Genomic DNA, 19,887 nt, shown 5'->3' on the forward strand with positions numbered 1-19,887 from the left:
TTTACTCATCTTTCTAGATATATGTGCTAAATTTTTAAAAATATTTTTTTACCTTTTTTTTTACTACTTGTGCTGTTGATATCCTTTCAGATAAAGGATTGTACTTAAATAGTTCAGAAAATTAAATGTTGTGATCAATGATATAAGAACTTATTTAGGGACAAATTTGTTTTACAAATAAGACAAACCTTTTTCCCTCATTCAACAGGTTTGCTGCTAATGCACAGAATTCTTTGTACCAAGTGAAAAACAAAGCAAAGAGTATTTTAATGACATAAAGATTCTGTGAAGTGTTCACATGACAAGCACCTTTTCTTGTAAATCACTGACAGTTCTTTTCATAACCCTTCTTAGTATTGGTTTTGTAAAAATAGACAGTCATTATTGCAATATGCCATTGGAATTTGTAGATACTGTGAGGTCATCTTGTCTACAGCAGACAAGAGAATCCCATGCATTTTAAGTACATATTGGTATTTCTGTCATCACTGAGGAGTCAGGAACAGCAATAAACCTGAGTTTCCTGTGCCACTGCCATCATCTCTGTAAATGCAGATGTGTCCTCAGAGAACTTGCAGGAGTTGTGAATCACAGTCACTTTTATTTTCATGTTGGGTGTAGGTTTACTTGTACAATTTTCATCAGAATTCATTCCTCATGTTAGATAGTTTGTTCAGATAGTCTAAGCTACTATGATAAAAGGTAAAAATGAGTTAGAAATCCCAAAAAGTAGTCAGTGCTGTTGGTCTTGTCCTGCTCAGCGTGTGTCTAATGAGTGTGTCATTGCTAAGGAGCATTCAGTGCTAGCAGAGGGTATTGCAGATATGGCTACAATGGAGTGCAAAATCAGGATGCTCCTAGAAATGTATGAATTTAAGATGGACACAATGGAAATAGCCTAATGGTACTTAGATACTGCACTAGTATGAAATGTGACATTTTTCACTAATGCCCCAAAAAAGTTTAAAGACCACTAAATCAGCTTCAACAGGATTGAGACTGCCAAACCAATGCTAGATTCTTTTGCTAGATGTGTCAGCTCTCTGTACTGTGATACCCAGCAGCTTACCCAGTTGGTTTTTCTCTGCAGTGAAGGGAAGTTGATTACACTGCAAGTGCAAGTATGGCTCTTATAGTTCTGACTCATCTCTTAAAGCACAGCTCAGTAACTGAACCCCACCCTGCCATGGGCTGTGTAGGCAGATTGGTTTTCAAACACCCCATGGGATATTGGAACCAGTTATGCTGAAAAGCCAGGACTGGTTGTGGGAGCTCTGGTGTGCTTTGGGGCAGCCAAAAGGCAGCTGTGTTCTGACCATGTAATCACAAGGTTACCACAGAGACTGAAATATTACTCAAGCCATCTGGGAACTTCTTCAATTTCCCTCTTCTCCACACACTTGGGCTCTGCAGGCTTCCTATTTGTTTTATTAGTACAGCTTTACTGTTCAAAGGCAACATAACTTGGGAAGAGTAGGGGTCATGTTATATTTAGCACATGGATAGATACACCTAAAAAAGAAAACTCAGTCATGCAAACCTAGCATTTACAAGAGTTATATGGATTAGAATGACCCATGTAAAACTACTTATTACTTGTTGAAAGAATCTGGAACTAATAAACTGTCACAAATAGCATGGTGTGTTCTATAGGTCATGGTGAGATATTTCATCTGAGATCAGTGATAAGTAAATAAAATCTGTCAAATGTTTGCATTAAATATTCAAAAATTTCAAGTAACAATTAACTAGGGTTTTTTTACATTTATTTTCTGCATGTAGTGCATCTAAAAATAAAGCCCATTTTCATTCTTTCAAACTGAAATACATTCTGGGACCAGCACAAAAACTGGCATCAGGTACATCCAGCCTTATGGGTCTGAGATAAGAGCTGATTATATTCTTTTTAAACAGGAGACAGGGTTAATTTTGAAGTTGGGGATTGCTGAAGAAACTCAATTCTCTTTCCTTTTTTCCCCTTAAATGTTGTACATTTTAAGCATTAAAAAAAAAAATAATTTTATCATTCTAGTGAAAATCTGTGATTACAGCTGTTGTTCATCTTTATTTCAAAGAAATGATTTTTCAGTTGCAAGGGTCATAGGTTAAGGTGTTTTTGGGGCTTTTTTTGTACTACAATCAGCACAACAAACACTATGGTTTGACATCCATCTGTAAATAAAGGCTATGCCCAGTGCTAGTTGGGGGACCAGCTTTAGTCAAAGGTTTCCTGAAAAGAGAATACCCAAATAAGCTCAAACTACCCAGGGAAGAAAGTGTAGGCTAATGTGGAAGTCATGACAAGTATTCTTGGCAAATTGTGATTTGTGCAGCAACAACTGCAGGTTAGTCAGAACTGCTGAGAGGGACCCTGAAAGAAGCCTGCTGTCCAGGTGCTAGATTTGGATTTAAGAACTAGGCTGTACAGTATCAAACTATATAAAAAGCTTAAAAACCACAATGAGAATATATTTTAAAAATTTTCTTCTATATTGTAAAAATTTTTAAATTAGGTCCAAACCACCATTTAAAAAGGTACGAAATGTGCAATTTTGCAAATGGAAACAAGGGGTACAAGAAGGATTCCATAGGGGTTAATTAGAGTTGCTTTGTGATTTCTTTGTTTCCAGTTCCTTCATACACCCAGTAATCACACAGACCTCAGAGCAGTTCTCTTCAGGCAAGTAGGACATGAGCTAAAAGTATCATCGCTGATTTCAGTAGGGAAGATTGGCTGAACCAAGGAGTAAAAAGCTATTTTAAGAGACAAATGTACAGTACAATCTATTTATGTAAATACTTGGAAAACTCAGGAACAAAATTGTTTCCTAAGTACAGAGCTGTGAAATCAGTGTGCCATATGGAGCTATAATATATGGCAGAATATTTTAAAATCCTAAACCTTCTTGAAAGAAAACTGTTGTAGAAGTCTGCATCTAGAATAAAATGACTACTCACTTGTGTTTTAACTGAAAGCTGCAAAGATATTTCCACATGTACTAAAATTAATATAACTTGATATTGTTAAAAGGCAGCGACCCTGTTCACTTATTTCTCACAAAGCCTAGAGTGTGGAAATGGTAATTAAAGGCAAGTGAAACAGATGGCTGTAACATAATTTGTGAGTCTTAACTGGCACTTAACACTAACTCTACTTTCAATTTGACAAATACAATAAGACACCTATGTTGACATACACATAGTGCACTTAACTACTTTTATTTATGCAAGTGAGGTATTAAAATTGTCTTGAAAAGCAGACATCTAAAGAAGAGTAAATGGTATGAAGAAGAGAATAGTAGTCATTGCTTTCAGTGTTCAACGATTAGTAGTTGTAGGGATTTTTCTTCCACCATCCTATCTGATAATTTCCATGCAAAGTCTCTGTCTTACTCCTCCACTAGATAGGTAGCTTGGGAAGATTGGAGGAAATCCACCACTTTTTCAGCAAGAATTAATTATGAAGACTGGTTTTGTTTTTTGGAATGAAGTATAACAAGCTAAAAGTGTGTGCATCTCACACGCTGCGTATGGTACACTTTAAATATATACACTGTCATTATACATGAGCATTTTGTATATACACTGATACCACCTTCAGCAGGAAGTTAAAAGTCAATAGATAATGAACCTTGTGCTGTATCTTCTCTTCCTCTGACATAAATTTCACATGGAATCTCCTCCATCACCCTGTCTTCTATCACCTGCTCGGGGCAGTCGTGAGCTTGCTTGAAAGTGTAAGTGCTTTTCTTGAATGTGCTGTTAAAGGTTTTCATGGGCTGGGGCTGCGCAAAGTCATTGCGGAAGGGCAGGTCCATGGAGCTCAGGTTGCTCCTGCTCTGTTTCATGCTGGAGGCCTGGGAGCCACAGTGGTGGTCGTGAATGCATCTGGAAGCTGTTGAAGGGCGGCGCAGCTTCTGATAGTTTTCAAGTTCCTCTGATAAATCTGCCAAATCCGCAGAAATTTCTTTGTCCCTTAGTGAGAACAGTTCGTAGTGAGGAGGATCAAAAACTTCCTGGAAACCAGTTTTATTGAAGGCAGTCTTGCAAGCCATTACCTTTTTGCGAGGTTGCTTTACTTGCACTAGAATTGAAATGATGAGAAGAACTAAAACTATCCCTGTTGTGATGCCAATGATTGTCCCATGGGTTTTGGTGATTTGTTCAAACAATCCAGTTCTTTTCTTTTCTGCAAAGGAGAAAAGGGATTATGACAAGACATTTATTAGTTTCTACACTTTTGATAACGTATTTAAACAAAGCAAGACTGTATTGTGATTGCCATGCAAGTGATAAAATTACTTAATGGGACTGGAGACTAGACCTGTATGTCAATGGGATTTGTCTAATTCCCTGTCATTAGTGGTTACCATATGATAATTCAGTGGCAGGTGCAACTCTGTGAACCAGTGCCTGCTGACTCAGCTGGGATGAGCCTTCCATCCTGAACCTTAACTGATGTCTGTATTCCTAAATCCATGAGCTAAACAGGCTTAAATTAACCTTAAATAGGTTTAATCCAGCTACAGATGATGTTTCTCTTATCACGGTTGGCTCCTGCTGGTAACATTCTCAGTGATGTCAGTAGAAGAAAACCTAGATTTAAAATTGTCTCATTCTTCTTTAAAAGTGAAATATTATCAGATATAAGAATGACTGTACTATTCTCACATCTCTTGGAAATGCAATGGCTGTGTCTATTGTGTAAGTCAGTTATACCTAATTAATCACAGGGAGCTTTAGCAAAGCTCTTATTCCAGTTCTAAGAGTCCAATGATGAAGTTACTTGAAAAAAAAAAGGTAGGGGGATGCACCAACCAACCCAAATCATTTGGCAATTTTGGCTAGTACTTCATGTGAAAACACACAAGATGGCAGCATCAGAACAAGATGGTTTTCCATATTTAAAATTCTTATTTGAAGATTCAAGTTTTCCAGTTGAACTTCTGTTCCATTAATGTTCTTGTCCTGGGGGACTGAGAGATTTCTACACTGCAACACTGGCTAGTGGGAGAGAAGCATTTAAGACTATGAAGAAGAAAATTTAGTAGCCTAAATCTTGCATAACATTTATCAGATATCTGGGTCCTGGCATCTGAGTATGTGTGTTATGTACCTAAATACCACACACAGTGCATGGGGGGAGTTATACACCATCATGTGTTATTTGAAACAATCCTTATGCTGAGCAGAGACTCCCAAAGAGTTGGCTAGTAAGAAATTACATTTCTGCTTTAGAGCTTGGGCTGTTTCCTTCGAGCTACTTTTTACCTTTGAAGGGAAGGAAGATATCACCCCTTGTCCTGCCTATCTTAGATCACAGTGGTGCCATCCATGGTGGGAGGTATGAATTTCACTGCTGTGGCAGTTCTCTTGTCTGCATCTAGGTTTCTTAATTCCTGGCAGATATCTTAATCAAAAAGTTGTTTTGCAAAAGGCGATGTCTTCGCCAGTCTCTTAAAATAAATTGCACACAACTGACTTCTCTATCAATTTTTGTGTTACAGGGCTTAGGCATAAGTAGGTCACAATATGCTCAGATTTATGTAGCTATTGATATGGACTAAATGAGAACTCTGGGTGCCTGCAGGAACTGAGCACAATTGTGAGCAGCTCTCTTTCTACGGCTAAGAATTGCTTATTTGGTTGCATCAGTCTCCCTTAGCTGGCAATGTGGATCTAGTCTTCAGCTGTCTCTTAATTTCTGCTGTGCAAGTATTACAGCAGAATTTAGATTGCATTCAACATAAAACATGATGGGTTATTCAACATCAGATACAGCAACTTACAAATATTGGGAAAGATACAGTTTTTATGGAATTAATTTTTTTAGTACTGCAGTAAATTAGTGACGTGAATTCTAGGGGAGAGTCTAGAAAACAGTTGGTAAAGATGGGAAAGAGATCTAGAAATTAAACTTAGAAGGGAATATTGAGTATTATCAAAGGTAAGGATTGTTTAGAGGAAGTTTAGTTTTACATTGCAAACTTGGGAGTTATGGACCAGTTTTGTTGACTGGAAAACGTCCATAATATGCCTTACATTAGAATATCTATTAGTGGTGTGAATTAATTTTTTACCTAAAATGCAATTAACAAGTAGAATTTTTTTAGTGTTTATTTAATTAAAAAATGCAAGCAGGATTTTTGCATTGAAAACAAATTTTCTTTCAAGACTTTCTATAGAGAAGATTTTAACCTTTTTGTTTCTCTTTGAAGGTTTCTCTTTGAAATGGAATACATATTTAAATCTTCTGGAGTTTTGTGTTCAGACCTATTGTTGCCATTCTATTTGTCAAAAAACCCTAAGCAAACAACCCCAAGTGGTTTTGTTCTATTGTTTTCTGTAGCAAGAAAAATTGTTGACCTTAGACTGGTTTTGTTCAGCTCTGACAACTGAGCTGTTCTTGAAGCACAGGAGAATGTCTGTGCTTTAACAGAAAAACAATTTCTTCAAATTATGAGAATTTTTCCTACAAAGCCTGATATTGAAACAAGTCTTTACTGTAGTTGTAATGATTGAAATAATACTCCCAAGCCCTGTTCTCGAAGCAGGAATTTACATGTGTCTGTATTCCATAAGTGTTTATTTCATGCTCCCTAACAATTCCTCCTTCCTTCCATCCTTTCTCACACCATATACAGCAGTTGAACTTATCCTGAAATAGCCTGTGATTTATAACTCTAAACAAATGTTTTAAAATTGTCTTTGAGGATTGTTGCTTCTATTACAACCCTGAGAGGTTTTTTGTGCTTGAAAACTTAGTTCTGTGTTTTTTCAGCTCTTTATTTTTATCTCTAAAAGGCATTACCTCTCCCTACAATCCTTGCTTTAATAAAGTTCAGAAATTGATAGGATGCAGCCTCAAAAATACAAAATTCTAGTTCTTATCAAGCTGATATCCTTTTAAAATAGAGAGTATATGCTGAAGAGGAAGAAATTTAGTTAAAAGCAGTAAGATCAATATTCAGGATGCTTACATGTGTCCTGAGTTTAAATAAAAAATTTGGAACACCTTCCTGAGATTAGTAGAATAGCTGTCTTCAGCATATTTCCAGGAAAAAGACATTTCATGACTTTCTTGAAAGGCAAACTGACCAGCCTAGCTCATAAAGGCTGTGGTTTGCACTATATTCACCTCTGCAGTGATTCTCATCCCAAGGGTATGCACAGTTCTGAATGCCATTGCAGACTAAAGAATTATTGATGCACATGTTGCTATGGCAGAAGTAAGTGTTGCCTGAGCAGGGAGCTGCAGGAGAGAAGAGAAAGAAAACATTCAGAATTTTCAGTAATTGATGCCTTGCAATAAAACTATTAACTTCCTATATCTGGGGTTTTTAACATGCATTCTTCCTCTCTGTTTCAAACACAATCACTTCTCTTGCACATCACTATGATGCTTTTCTCTCTCCATGTAATTGCTTTCAGCAATTTCACTATTATCAATACTACAAACCCCATTCTTGCTCCAAAGGGGTAGGGAGCAAATAGAGACAGTCACAAAACACAGATGATGGAAGAAGGTTTTAGTACGTGTCTTTAAGAACTTAAAAATCACATGCTCAATATCAATGATATATTTATTCTGTGGAGCATCTGCTGTGTGGATGTTGTGAAGCACTCCCTGAACATCTGCATTTTAGAGCCCATTACTATCTTAAGGCAAATCAGATTTCAGCTTGTGGAGGACTGTTTCAGTAACTGCAAGAAATTTCAATAACTAGAGGCATCTCAGTCATTCCTGCTTGTGGATCAAAAGCTCTTGGATCCTCCTATTAGAGCTAATGCAGGGATTGAGAGAGAACAGTTTACCTTTTTATGTATCTATCTATATATAGTCAGAAATTTGAAGACAGAAATTAACTAGAAGGCTGCCCCATGTTTTTGTGAGTATTTGTTACAGATCCTTGACATTAAAAAAAAAAGATATTAGAAAGTAGTAATCATTCTTTTCAGGGTTTGTATCATATATGTAGGGAATTATTTATAAATTCAGGGCACCAAAAATCCAAGAAACTGGTTTTCCCTTTGTTTCAGTAATGTGGTATTTTTATGATGGAAATGTGTGTTATTAGAGGAGTCATAGACATTCCACTATTTGGTTTCACAGAAAGAATGTGTTCTTGAGCAGTCTGGATTCTCTGAAACATAACAGGAAACCCAAAGGGTAGAGCAGAGGGAATGACTGCTCCTGAACACTGCATTTCTCACTTAGTCATTCTGTTAGGCTTGAGAATCTCAATGACAAAAAGAGGAGTTATGCCTAAGAGAAAAAGAACATTTGAACCTTTAATTTTGATTTTGCATTCCTAAATTAAATATGTATTGTCTTTCCATGGCTTACTCCACTGAAGCTGGGTAACCTACACTCATTGGTTTTAAGCTTTTGTATTTGCTGTTACTGCTTAACCCTAGCAATCTGGTAAGAAGTTCCATACAAGAACTTGCTTTAATTGTAGTGCAAGTATGAATACAGAACATACTTAGAGGGTATTTTGGAACAGTTTATCTATGGAATCTCAGTGCTTAAAAATGTAACAGTAACTATCACATCACTTCCTTGCTCAAGTGAGCTGAGAATGTAATTGTTTGGAGAGCAGATCTAGCCTGAAGAGCACTGCTTTAAAACAGGATCACTCCTTCAGAAGGTTGAGGTCAGGCCTGTTCTGTCAGTTAGGCCATAATGGAAACATATTAAACATATTCTCCTTCTCATTTCCCTGAACAGGTGAATTTTTTTACAGTTCTGTATTTGGTTGATGAAATCTGCTGTTGCTTCTCCATCTGCCAGCACAGTCTCTACTTTACATGTTTGTGTAGTCCCTTTAAATTTTTATGGGCATGGCTTTTGTTCACAGTTCATGAAGATGGGACAAATGGACTTATTTTGCTTTTGTTTGTTATCTGGGGAGTTTGAAGTCTAAAAGTCACAATGGTTGATCAATTCCAGCCTAGGATTTCAAGGACATAGCTGGACTCCTCTCATAAGAGCTGCCCAAAAGTGGTGCAATGCTCACAGTATCCAGCATTACTCATCTATTGAATCAAGCCAGGAATCAAATACATTGATTTTTCACATTGCTGTTAGCTGAATTACTTAGTCAAACCTGCAAGCAGTGCTAGGTGTGTGTTAGGTGACTGTCATGCACTATTAGTCCATTTATGGAAATCCTTCCAGAAATATTGATCATTTTCATGGTTGGCTTCATGTAATTACAAATCATTAGCAAGGTAGAAGAGAAAGGTAGCTTAACAATCTGAAAATAAAATAAGCTCAGATTCACTTTTTTTCAATTGCTTATGACTAGATTATATAAAAATACTTGAAACACTTTACAACCATATACTTTTCAATGACCCTATCCAAGAAAGGCAGTATCTCAGGTAAATAACAATAACCACATACATTTGCAGATTTTCTTCTGCCAATGACTTGAATTGCTTTAAACTCATAAATTTGGAAAGTTATCTACCTTTGGAGTATTTAGTATTTCAATGTCTTGCATTAAAAACCCCCCACAAACCCCCCAAAAATCCAAACTCAACGATAAAAAAAAAAAACCACTCCAATAATTATAATATAAATAGACAATTTCCCTGACAAAATTCATAGCTTTTTCTACATTGAAACCTAGAAAACTTGCACTATCACCAATGTTAATAATTGTATTGAAATAAAAGCTAGTGGAAAAGCAGATATCAATTTTTGCAAACTGTACTTAAAACAGACATTTATTTAAATTCTCAATAGCTAAAGCTTATTAAATGCCTCTTGTAGGCTAAGCAATAGACTAGCTTGAAGCATGCAACTGTTCCTTACTACCATGTACTCAAAGTAAGCCAGAATATATTTCTCTTATACATATCTGTTACTTTAGAAAGGTTGTTTCATAAAAAGTAGCTTTTCTCCTATGTTAAAATTTACTGGTTTATGGAACAGAGCATAAAAGCTACCTGTAACCTGAACTTTTAGTGACCAGAATCTCGTTTTAGTGACCTGCAATTTAGTGACCAGGATCTCATTCAGGACTGGCTACAGATATGTTCTATCAGGAAAGTAATTTTTTTGTTAGTAAATCTGTACTATTTATTCCTCAAGCAGAACTTTTTGAAAACCTTTATCACAAGCATAGGTCTGACTTCCTGAAATGGGAATATTTCATTCAGCTCTCCCCATGTATCTCAGATCTGTTCTGCAGTTCTGAACTCAATCTGCTTTAGTGCCATATAAAAGGCACTGCAATGGTTCTGCAGTGTGGACGGTGTTGTCCTCTATAAATATGTGAGGCAATAAAATTCCATTCAGGTATAACACCCTTAGAAGAAAAAAAATTTCACAAAAAAACCTGCTTTCAAGAAACATCTTAATTTACAATGAGAATAAAAACTAACCCAGGCTATGGAATCCAAACAAAAATCCAGATGGCATTTACAACTCAGCTTTAATTACAGGCTTCTTGAATAAACTTGAATTTAACTACTTCTCTATGGTTGTGCAACACCACAGGGCTTTGCTAAGGGAGCACATGTGGGGTCCATTAGAGCCAAATGCAGCTGGGGATAAGGGAGCAGCTTGGCTGGAGGGGCTGTAGTTCCAGACCCGCAGTTGAAGACAGGGCTGTGTTTAGGAAGTAGAGCAAGACTTTACAGGATCAGGCATGTTTTCTGCTCTTCTGAACATCCAGAGTGGCCTTAAGAAGAGCCTGTTGTGGTGTCTGGCAGGGAACTGGGCACTAGTGAGAGAGCAATGCTTCAGTCCTACTGCTGTCTTTTTGAATTAAGTCTGTGCTCATTTGTAGGGAAGGATGTGTTTTTGTGAGAAGGATGTAGCCTAGGGCAGTATTGCTGAATTCAAATGGAAAATAAGCCTTTTAAGGATGGAGGAAAGCTTTTCTTCAGGAACCATGTTGGAAATGTAATAAAGCAATTAGCTAATTTACCTGCTAGTATGTGAAGAAAACAGAAAAAACCTTTTTCCTGTTTTCCTGCTACTTAATATAACAGCTGATGCTTTCCCCAAAATCCTTGACCAGGAGAATGGGCACTTTAGCTGTACTTACGATCCACAAAGGAGGTGAAGAGCATTCTGAAGCGGCTCAGTCTGCTGCCTTCATCGGCCCACATGCGCACCACGCCTGTCCCTGTCTGCAGCGTCACATCGTTGGCCACTGTGCTGCAGAACTTGGCCTTCAGGTTCTCAATGGAACTGCTCCCATCATACACAGCAACAAAGTTCCTTTTGCATTCATTGGAATGCTCCATTTGATAGTCCAGAAATCGCATGTAGATCTGTTAGAAAAGAGGAATCAATGTCTTTAGGAGAAGAAATACTGAGAGTTTTTACTGAGATTTCTTAGCAAATCTTGAATAAGATGTTTTCTTCCCTTACAGATAAATGTAATTCCCAATTCACAACACTTTTGAACTTAGATTTTCTCATTAGATGTCCATGTGGAGCATTACCTGACATTAATCTTGGGTATCCATTTCACTTCTCCCTGTTCTCCAAAACAATCCTTATTTAAAAATTTACTTTATTTCTGCTCCCTTTGGAAAAACACTACAAAGCAACACACTTGGTGAAGAAACCCCCAAGAATTATGCTAAATGTGAAGTCTGTTTCTCTAGAAAGAGATATAAGGAATGCATAAAAGTACTGAAATAATTTTTAAAGTATTTTGACTGTTCTCTTTCCTTTCTTTCTAATTCATAAAAACAATGTTAAAATATAGGGGGAAGGAGTCTAGTCAGAAAAGCTCTGAAGTAAAATAAGGAAATTAAAATTTATTGCTTCAGAATGAAAGCTAATTACTGAACCATAGCTGTGTTATGGAAGACACAAACCATGAAGTCAGGAGTAATTTGAATAAAAATGGAAATGAGAGAGAAGTAAGCTGGCTGTGTAGGAAGAATTAATGAATTTAAGCTAATCTTAATACTTCTAAAAGCAGAAATCTAATCCAAGAGAAGGCAGCATACGTGTTAGAACACATGCGGCAAAGAAATTAGAAGATTGGGATGGTATTTAAAGAGTAAGTAAATAATTTATTTTGCTGGAGCAGGAAACTTGTGCAAGATTGTAACTCAGTTAAAATTACATTAACATCAAAAGGCTTTTGAAAATCTTCAAAGGCTGTATTGGAATTCTCAAAATTCTGAAAATTTTGATATATGAAACCAAGTCACTTAAACACGCTGCAAAGGCCGTTTTACACTTTAAAAATTCTTAGACAGCCATTGTGCTGCCACAGAAGCAATGTGCCCAGGTGGAGCCTGAGGTGCTGCTTCCCCGTCCACGAGCCTCCTGCGTGTCCCGCCGCACCGGGGCTGTGTGAGCACCGCTCCCGACCTCCTGTCCCGCCGCCACCGGGGCAGCTGCAGAGGCAGAGCCCCTGCACACGGGTCTGTGAGCATCTACCAAAGGAATGGACAGAGCCCTGCACACGGGGCTGTGAGCATCTGCCAAAGGATGGGGACAGAGCCCCTGCACACGGGGCGGTGAGCATCTGCCAAAGGATGGGGACAGAGCCCTGCACACGGGGCTGTGAGCATCTACCAAAGGAATGGACAGAGCCCTGCACACGGGGCTGTGAGCATCTGCCAAAGGATGGGGACAGAGCCCCTGCACACGGGGCTGTGAGCATCTGCCAAAGGAATGGACAGAGCCCCTGCACACGGGGCTGTGAGCATCTGCCAAAGGATGGGGACAGAGCCCCTGCACACGGGGCTGTGAGCATCTGCCAAAGGAATGGACAGAGCCCTGCACACGGGGCTGTGAGCATCTGCCAAAGGAATGGACAGAGCCCTGCACACGGGGCTGTGAGCATCTGCCCAAGGATGGGGACAGAGCCCTGCACACGGGGCTGTGAGCATCTACCAAAGGATGGGGACAGAGCCCTGCACACGGGGCTGTGAGCACTACCAAAGGATGGGGACAGAGCCCTGCACACGGGGCTGTGAGCATCTGCCCAAGGACTCTGGGACCCCTGCTCAGGTGGGGTGCAGGAGGTCAGGGCAGATGAAGCCCACTCTTGGGCTCTAGAAGCCAGTTTGCTGCCCATTTGCCATAGCTTGCTACCAGCCACCTCTAGGAGACAAAACAATATATTCTCCTCCCCATTCCTACAGCTATCAGGCTTTATTGAAAACATGGGAAAGAGAAAGACAGGTGACACTTGTGCCCCGTGGTTTTTCCTTTCCAGTGCTTTCAGAAGCAGGTTGGCCAGCACTGCCTTCCCTTGCACATTCTACTGAAGGTGCAGCCAGTGCCATATTAGCTCATGCTTCACCTCACTGTTTCATGATTTTCAGCATATGTATTTTTTATTCTCTTCCAATTTCTTTTTTTTTCCCCCCTGCTGTTTTTGCTAAGATTTACTGCTGGAAATTGTCAGCCACATTGAGAACCTGTTTTCCACTGATGACTTATCACAAAAACATGCATGCGAGCTGTAATTGCTAGGATTTGGGCTGAGAGATGGTATTTTCCTTTAATGATTGACTTCATATATCTGCTACAAAATTATAATGGAAACTAAAAATAATTTAGCACACTTTTAGTAGAGCTATTATTTGTATGATAAGAAAGGAATAATCCCATTAAAAGTGCTCATCTCTTCACATGCTCCTTTGGATTAATGTGCTAGACAAGTATAAAAGGTCCTTACTCTTACATTATATTGATTATTCTGGTAATTTTATGAAATCTGGACATAATTTATTAAGTGTCTGCTATACACATTTTAAAAGTACTTTCATTGCTGCACTTGTGTCAGTTTTAAAAGTTTATTTTTATTACAAAATCAAATTGAAGAATTTAAAAATGTCTATGCTTATTTTTCTCAAGAGACTGCACTGTATCAGATCTAATGGATTTTATCATCATAATTCTGCCTGAATTGAAGCTTGAGAAACCTCTGTCAGAATACTAAGAATTATTTTTCTGTAATGTTTTAAATCAATAATTTAGGATGATGATCTAATTTCAGGACTCACCCAACTATAACTCTGCCTTCTGGCAACATTCAATAATTTATTAAAATACTTAAGCACAAGACCTGGTGCACTCAATGGCAAAGTAGAGAGAAAATGGGTTTGTTATTGTTTCTGGAAGAACTGCGTCTATTACTTAGACTAGTATAGGGCTCTTGGGAACTGACTCACTTCCTCAAAGGCTCAAATATATTAATGGACTTTTAATTTCTTTCATGTCTTGTCCTCTACTTATCATCTTTTTGGTCACTATTTTAGAATGCACTTGCAAGGTGGTTAACGGGGCTGGTTAGTTGTTAGAGGTGTCTAAGAAGGCAGAGGGAAGATCTGTTATCTTGGCAGCTACTGCTTCAAAATAGTTTTTAATTTTTATGTATGTGCAAGCAGAAGCAAAGTTAAAGATGTGTATTCTCTATGGAGAAAAGTATGTGCTCTTCTGTGCAACATATTTAATGAATATTACTCTGAAGCTAATATGATTCAGGCTTTAGCTATTGTATTTTGGGGTTGTGAATAGGATTTTATCCTGCTCTCTGCCTAACAAGGTAAAGCTTTTCCATTTAGCTCAGACTGCTGATGAAAGTGGGTTTCAAGCTGCTGGATTGTGAATTACACGGGAGAAGCAGACACATGTTCTGTTGACTTTGAACAGAACCACATTCTCCAGTAGAACCACTGGAGGCAAAACATTCAGTTTTGGCAGTGAGATTTACTGGAAATTACTGAAGATGTCAGCCAGCATTTTTGCCTGCAGTCTTCCAATAAAACCAGGATCCAAGTCAAATGCCCCTGAAAATTGTTGCTTCAACAGTTCTCACAGTTATTTAGTATTTGAAGCTTCAAATAGGAAGCCAGCACTATGGACTTATATAAATTTCATTTCAGAAATAATTCTCTCTCTGGATTTCCTAAGCCACTGCTACATGACTCATTTCAATAAAGTACAACATTATGCAGATCACAGTTAGTGACCATTACCTGTTGCTGCTGCCACAGAAACTCATTATATACTGAATTATATGAACAAAACCCACCTTAGCATTTGGAGTGGCTTTAATTGTCCAGATACAGTCAACTGCTTGTCCTGGTTTTGTTTTTCCTTCTTGTTCTACTTGACTGGAACGTACTATTCCATCAGCTCCTGAGAGCTCAAACTGGCAGTCTAGGGAGAAGATAGACCTTGCTGTCAAATGCAATATGACATTAATTTAAAATTTCATGTATAAAGAAATTGTTACTGTAATACTATACCTGGGATGGGATTTAAAATACCTCCTAGGTAAGTGAAGTCAGGATCTGTAATAGAAAGAAGTCATGAATCACAAGGGCTATCAGTGCTTGAGAATCACTTCAAGCTTTAGTATTATCTGCAGATTGTGTCCATTTTTTATTATGTCACCAAAAAAAAATTGCCAGAAAGTTACTGAATCAATTGGAGCATATAAAGACAAAGTTTTTTTAGATGAGAACATTATGCCACAAAAACTGACCTTATCTGAAAAAGGCAATTCCACCCTGACAGCTCAGATTTCTAGCATACCACCAAAAATTACTATTCAGTATTTTGGTCCTACATTATATTCTGAATTTAACTGTGTTAGTTTTCACTGAAGCTGCTGGAGCTCCACAAGAGTACAGGGGATCTTTCTCTGTGCAAAAAGCTTATTTAGATTTATTTTATCAGACTGCTGTCAATGTAGTTCTGAACAATTTGAACTGAGCTTAGCAGAATATATCAACACTTAGAAATTGCTAACTGCTCTTTAAAAAGTATGTGAAGAAGGCTGTTCAGTCCTAAAGGTACTTTTCCCTGGGTTATCTATCTCTTGTATTAGGCCACGTAGAACAGCTCTAGACATGGTTTAGAAAATGCTGTTCTATGCAAAGAAAGCCCTAGTTCATGCAAAAGTGCACACTGGTTTGGTACAAGGTTCTTTTCCAAATGAAGGTCCAGAGTTTGGCTCTTTCTGTGATCCTATAAATTATTTTTTCTGTATAGGAAGTTCATCACTTCCCCTAGAATGCCTCAGTCCGGAGCTTAAGACTCAGCACAGTTCAGAACATGCCTTCTTTGTCCTCCTCTTTTTATTTACCTATAGTGAAAATCTACGATCACTGTATGAAAAATTTTGCAAGGTTTTCAACCTTTTTTGCAAGCTGATTTTTTTATGTAGCAGGCAATGTGCATATGTTCCCTTTCATTTTCACAACTGTAAAATATTTTCCCCCACTTCATATAAATGAAGAGGAAGGAAAAGAAAAATATCTGTCCCTCAGTTGTTGTAATCTATTGTGAAAATAATATACAGTTTAAATGTACATTTAAAGTTCCAGCCTGCAACTATGAGCTATGCATTTAGTTTTGAAAGTGATGTTGATGAAATAAATGGCTTCGGAAATGGACTTAGCAAAATGCATAAGTACTGTCCCTGTGAAAGCATTTTATCATGTAATTGCCAATGGTTTGGTCACCATGTTAATCTGAAGTTTCTGAGTCTAAACCCCTAAGCAGTAATATATAATCATGAATTGTGTTTTCATGTGCTCCAGGGGTAGAGATAACATTAAGAAGTTATGTTTGTGTATACATTTATCAAAGTGGTAGAGCTGACATTTGTATATTGCCTTTTGTCCCAAAGGACAATAAAATGCTGATAACTACACGTGTAGTATCTATGAAGTACAATAGTCAAGCACTGCACAAGGACATCAGGTCAAGTTTTCACGTAAGAAGGATGCCCTGCCAGGTTTAAGTAGTGCCACAGAGCAGATGTAATTTTTGTTTGTCTAAAGGCACTGTCAGCACACTGTCCTCTCCTTTGCACCTGTGAACTACACAGCACTTTGAGCAAAGAGCACCTGTGTTGTCTGAGCCCAAGGGTTGAAGGAATCCAGCTATACTGAGAGCTCGTGCTTAGACTGTGCAGATATTTGCTCTGGGTTTTCAGAATGGAGATTTTAAATGTTTTGCATCTGGCTGGAGTGCTATTGAAAAGTTGGTTCAGATGTTTTTGTCCAGTGCCTTACGTGCCTAGAAGAGAGGCTGGTGAAAAGGCAGCTCTTTGCATATGTTGTCTTTCCTTTCCTACCACTGGTGTAACTGGTACAAATAGAGAAATAAAGAAGGGTGCTGCTGAAGATTTCAGCGTGAACAAGCTCAACTGTCTTCCTCACTAGCAAACTACAGACCCGCAATTTCCTTCAGTCAAGATTCCCCAAGTGTTTTTAGCCATGTGCCCTGTAGGATTAGAAGGACTGAGACTGTGGCTATCACACTGTCACTGTGCCTCTATAAGTGCCCATGCTGAAATGCAGCTCTAGGCTGAGAGGACAAACACACCCACAGAGCTCAATGGGAGCAGATAGTCATTAACTCTGTCAGAATTTTAGACATCTTTACCTGGTATAAATGAGTACTTTGCTTGAAATCCCTTTCCTTCCAGCTCCTCATCAGAAATAAACTTGATCCACATAAATCTCCCTGTTGATCTAATTAGTGCAGGACTTTTCAGACCACAGTAACGATTAATGAGAGGGGAGAACCCAAAAGGTCCATCTCGAACCTCCAGGTGATCAAACCGACATTCAAATGAGGGTTCTATGTAATAAGGTTCATCAAAGGTCAACTCAATTCTTTGTCGTGGAGCAGCTAGACATAAAAAAAAATTGAGCAAAAGATTAAATGAAGATCTTGATAAAAAAACACAAAGACGTGAAGTAATGAAGAGACAGACTTCCAAAACAGCAACATAAAAAAGAAACTGGAAACTTCTCAAAACACATCTGCAGTCTGCTACAAAAATTTTAAAAATTATTTTCTAAAAGTTACTTTTGCATAGAATCATACAAAATTTTTTGCTTGCTCATCTTAATTGTTGAAAATTCAGAAATAACATTAATTTAATGCAGCACATAGAACAGATATGAACATATATACAAAGGTATTCAAACAAGGTTAAATATTAAGATATAAATTAAAACAAGTGTTCTGTGAAAGCAAAACACATAAAAAAGGACAAAACACTGAGCTATGCAGAAAATAATAGAAAAGAGAAACAGGAAGAACTACTCAATATTTCTTAAACATAAAGTCCAAATCTGTAGATCTTTTCACAGAAGACATCTTTTATTAGAATATTCAGAGAAGTGTAAGTGCTTCATGTATGTCAATGATATGCAGGTGGCTACAGATGTTGGTGAGTCTGAGCCTGTGGCAGCCTAACATCAGATTGGGATCAGAGCTCTAAGTCCTGACTCTCACATCTGTGGTTTGGATCCCAGAACCTTCTCCTGTATGAATGGCTTCAGTGTTCCTCATTCTTGGCATCGGCTGCGCTACGTGAACCTCCCGATCCTGGCTGGCTCTGGAGTGACAGCTCTGCCTGCTTGTCCTGAATGCCAAAAGGATTTTCTCTGGCATCTCCAACCCTCCCAGCAGACCTTCTGCCTCACTCACAAGAGCTACACGCATTTGGAGCTGCTGGGAATGTTGGCAGTGCTCTGCATGAAGGAGCAGATCTTGGCTAGAAATTCTGGAGGGCCTTGGTCCCTCTCAGGCACCCACAGTGTTTCTGTGGAAGGACTGAGGAGAGCTGGAAGTTGCTCCTGTGCCCCAGCCCTGCAGCAGGACAGGCTGGCTGCTCCCTGGGGCATTCCTGGGCAGGAAAGGTGTAAAACCAAGATGTGCATGGGAACAAGCAAAAAGGAGGGGCCTGTGAACCACTGCTGTGCGGTACAAATAAAAACTCATCAAACCTCATTACTTGAAATATTTCAATTAATTGATATGAATCTGGTGATTAGGCTGACTAATATTTTTAGCTGACTTCAGTGGGGTTTGGGTGCCTTCTAATAAGAGGAAAAATAATTGGAGTGTCTCAAGTTTTGCAGCCTTTATTTAAGATATTCTCATTGGAATATGGTTTTATTCTAGTTAATGACATTTTTTTGTCCTCATCACATTATTTTAATAGTGACCTCAGCAGTGGTAACAAATCTCTGTATTTTTAGTACAGTGCTATGGCAGCCAGATATATCTTTTTATTAATGAAGGACAGCATAAAGGTTTTCTGCTGGTGAGATAGAACATTACAGCATGGTATGAAATAGCCTTCATCTTTTGCAATCTATTATCAGTGATATTAAGGAAACAAGCTACAATTTTTATCTTATTAATTCCATATCTTCATAGATTACAGTAGATATGCTGCTCCTTTTCTTGGCTGTGAGGAAAGGTCTTATTCTACATAGCTAATTTCTTAATGTTTGCATTTCTTATTTATTTGTTGTTATTACTTGAGAAAGATAATTTAGCTTCTTGCTCAAGTAAATGACTGCAGAATTCATTATATTACCAGTAGGGCCATGCAATACTTTACAGCAGGGTAAGATGACAGTTTTAACAATTCAAGATTTTCCATTTAACAATAAGATTACAGCAAAACAAAACAGAGATGAAGCATCTACCTTCTAAGATATAGATGCACTCTTGATTGGGTGGGTACATGTTTGGGTAGTTTGGTGAAGCAAAATGTCCTCCATTACTGGTCCGGACCCAGTTGTCACACTGGGTGGGAGGAATGCGATTCACTCCAATGTTTTGCCCACCTTAAGCAAAAAGAAAAAAAGTGATCAAATAAGTTTCTCCTACAAGCATGCAGATTTGATAAAGTAAAATTCTGGCATGACACATAGCCTCTAAAGAATAAAGTAAATTATTTTGGTTGCAAGCCCTCTTGAAAGGCACTCAATATCTATCTAAGAAAATCTTATGTTTAATTTTGTGGAGGGGTATATCCTAAAGAAATCACAGTTTTTGATTTTCAAATATATCCAGAGATCCTTGGAAAGGAGAGGGAGTAACTTTTTTTTTTTTTTACCCAACTCAGTTCA

At 38.1% G+C, this 19,887-nt stretch overlaps 1 protein-coding gene across 1 annotated transcript in view; it reads right to left on the reverse strand.

Moving 5' to 3' along the window:
* Positions 1-243: 243 nt before the first annotated feature.
* NETO2 (neuropilin and tolloid like 2) overlaps positions 244-19,887 on the reverse strand; it is a 32,900-nt gene continuing 13,256 nt past the window's right edge. The window contains exons 3-9 of the mRNA XM_059857046.1: positions 19,462-19,602; positions 17,396-17,644; positions 15,247-15,291; positions 15,030-15,157; positions 11,064-11,292; positions 7,139-7,252; positions 244-4,189 (exon numbers count right to left, since the gene is read on the reverse strand). Coding sequence (XP_059713029.1) covers positions 3,609-4,189; positions 7,139-7,252; positions 11,064-11,292; positions 15,030-15,157; positions 15,247-15,291; positions 17,396-17,644; positions 19,462-19,602 — 1,487 coding nt within the window. The 3' untranslated portion in view covers positions 244-3,608. The remainder of the gene's footprint in view (positions 4,190-7,138; positions 7,253-11,063; positions 11,293-15,029; positions 15,158-15,246; positions 15,292-17,395; positions 17,645-19,461; positions 19,603-19,887) is intronic.

This window comes from Haemorhous mexicanus, chromosome 12 (genome assembly GCF_027477595.1).
Source record: "Haemorhous mexicanus isolate bHaeMex1 chromosome 12, bHaeMex1.pri, whole genome shotgun sequence".
NCBI classification, from domain to species: domain Eukaryota; kingdom Metazoa; phylum Chordata; class Aves; order Passeriformes; family Fringillidae; genus Haemorhous; species Haemorhous mexicanus.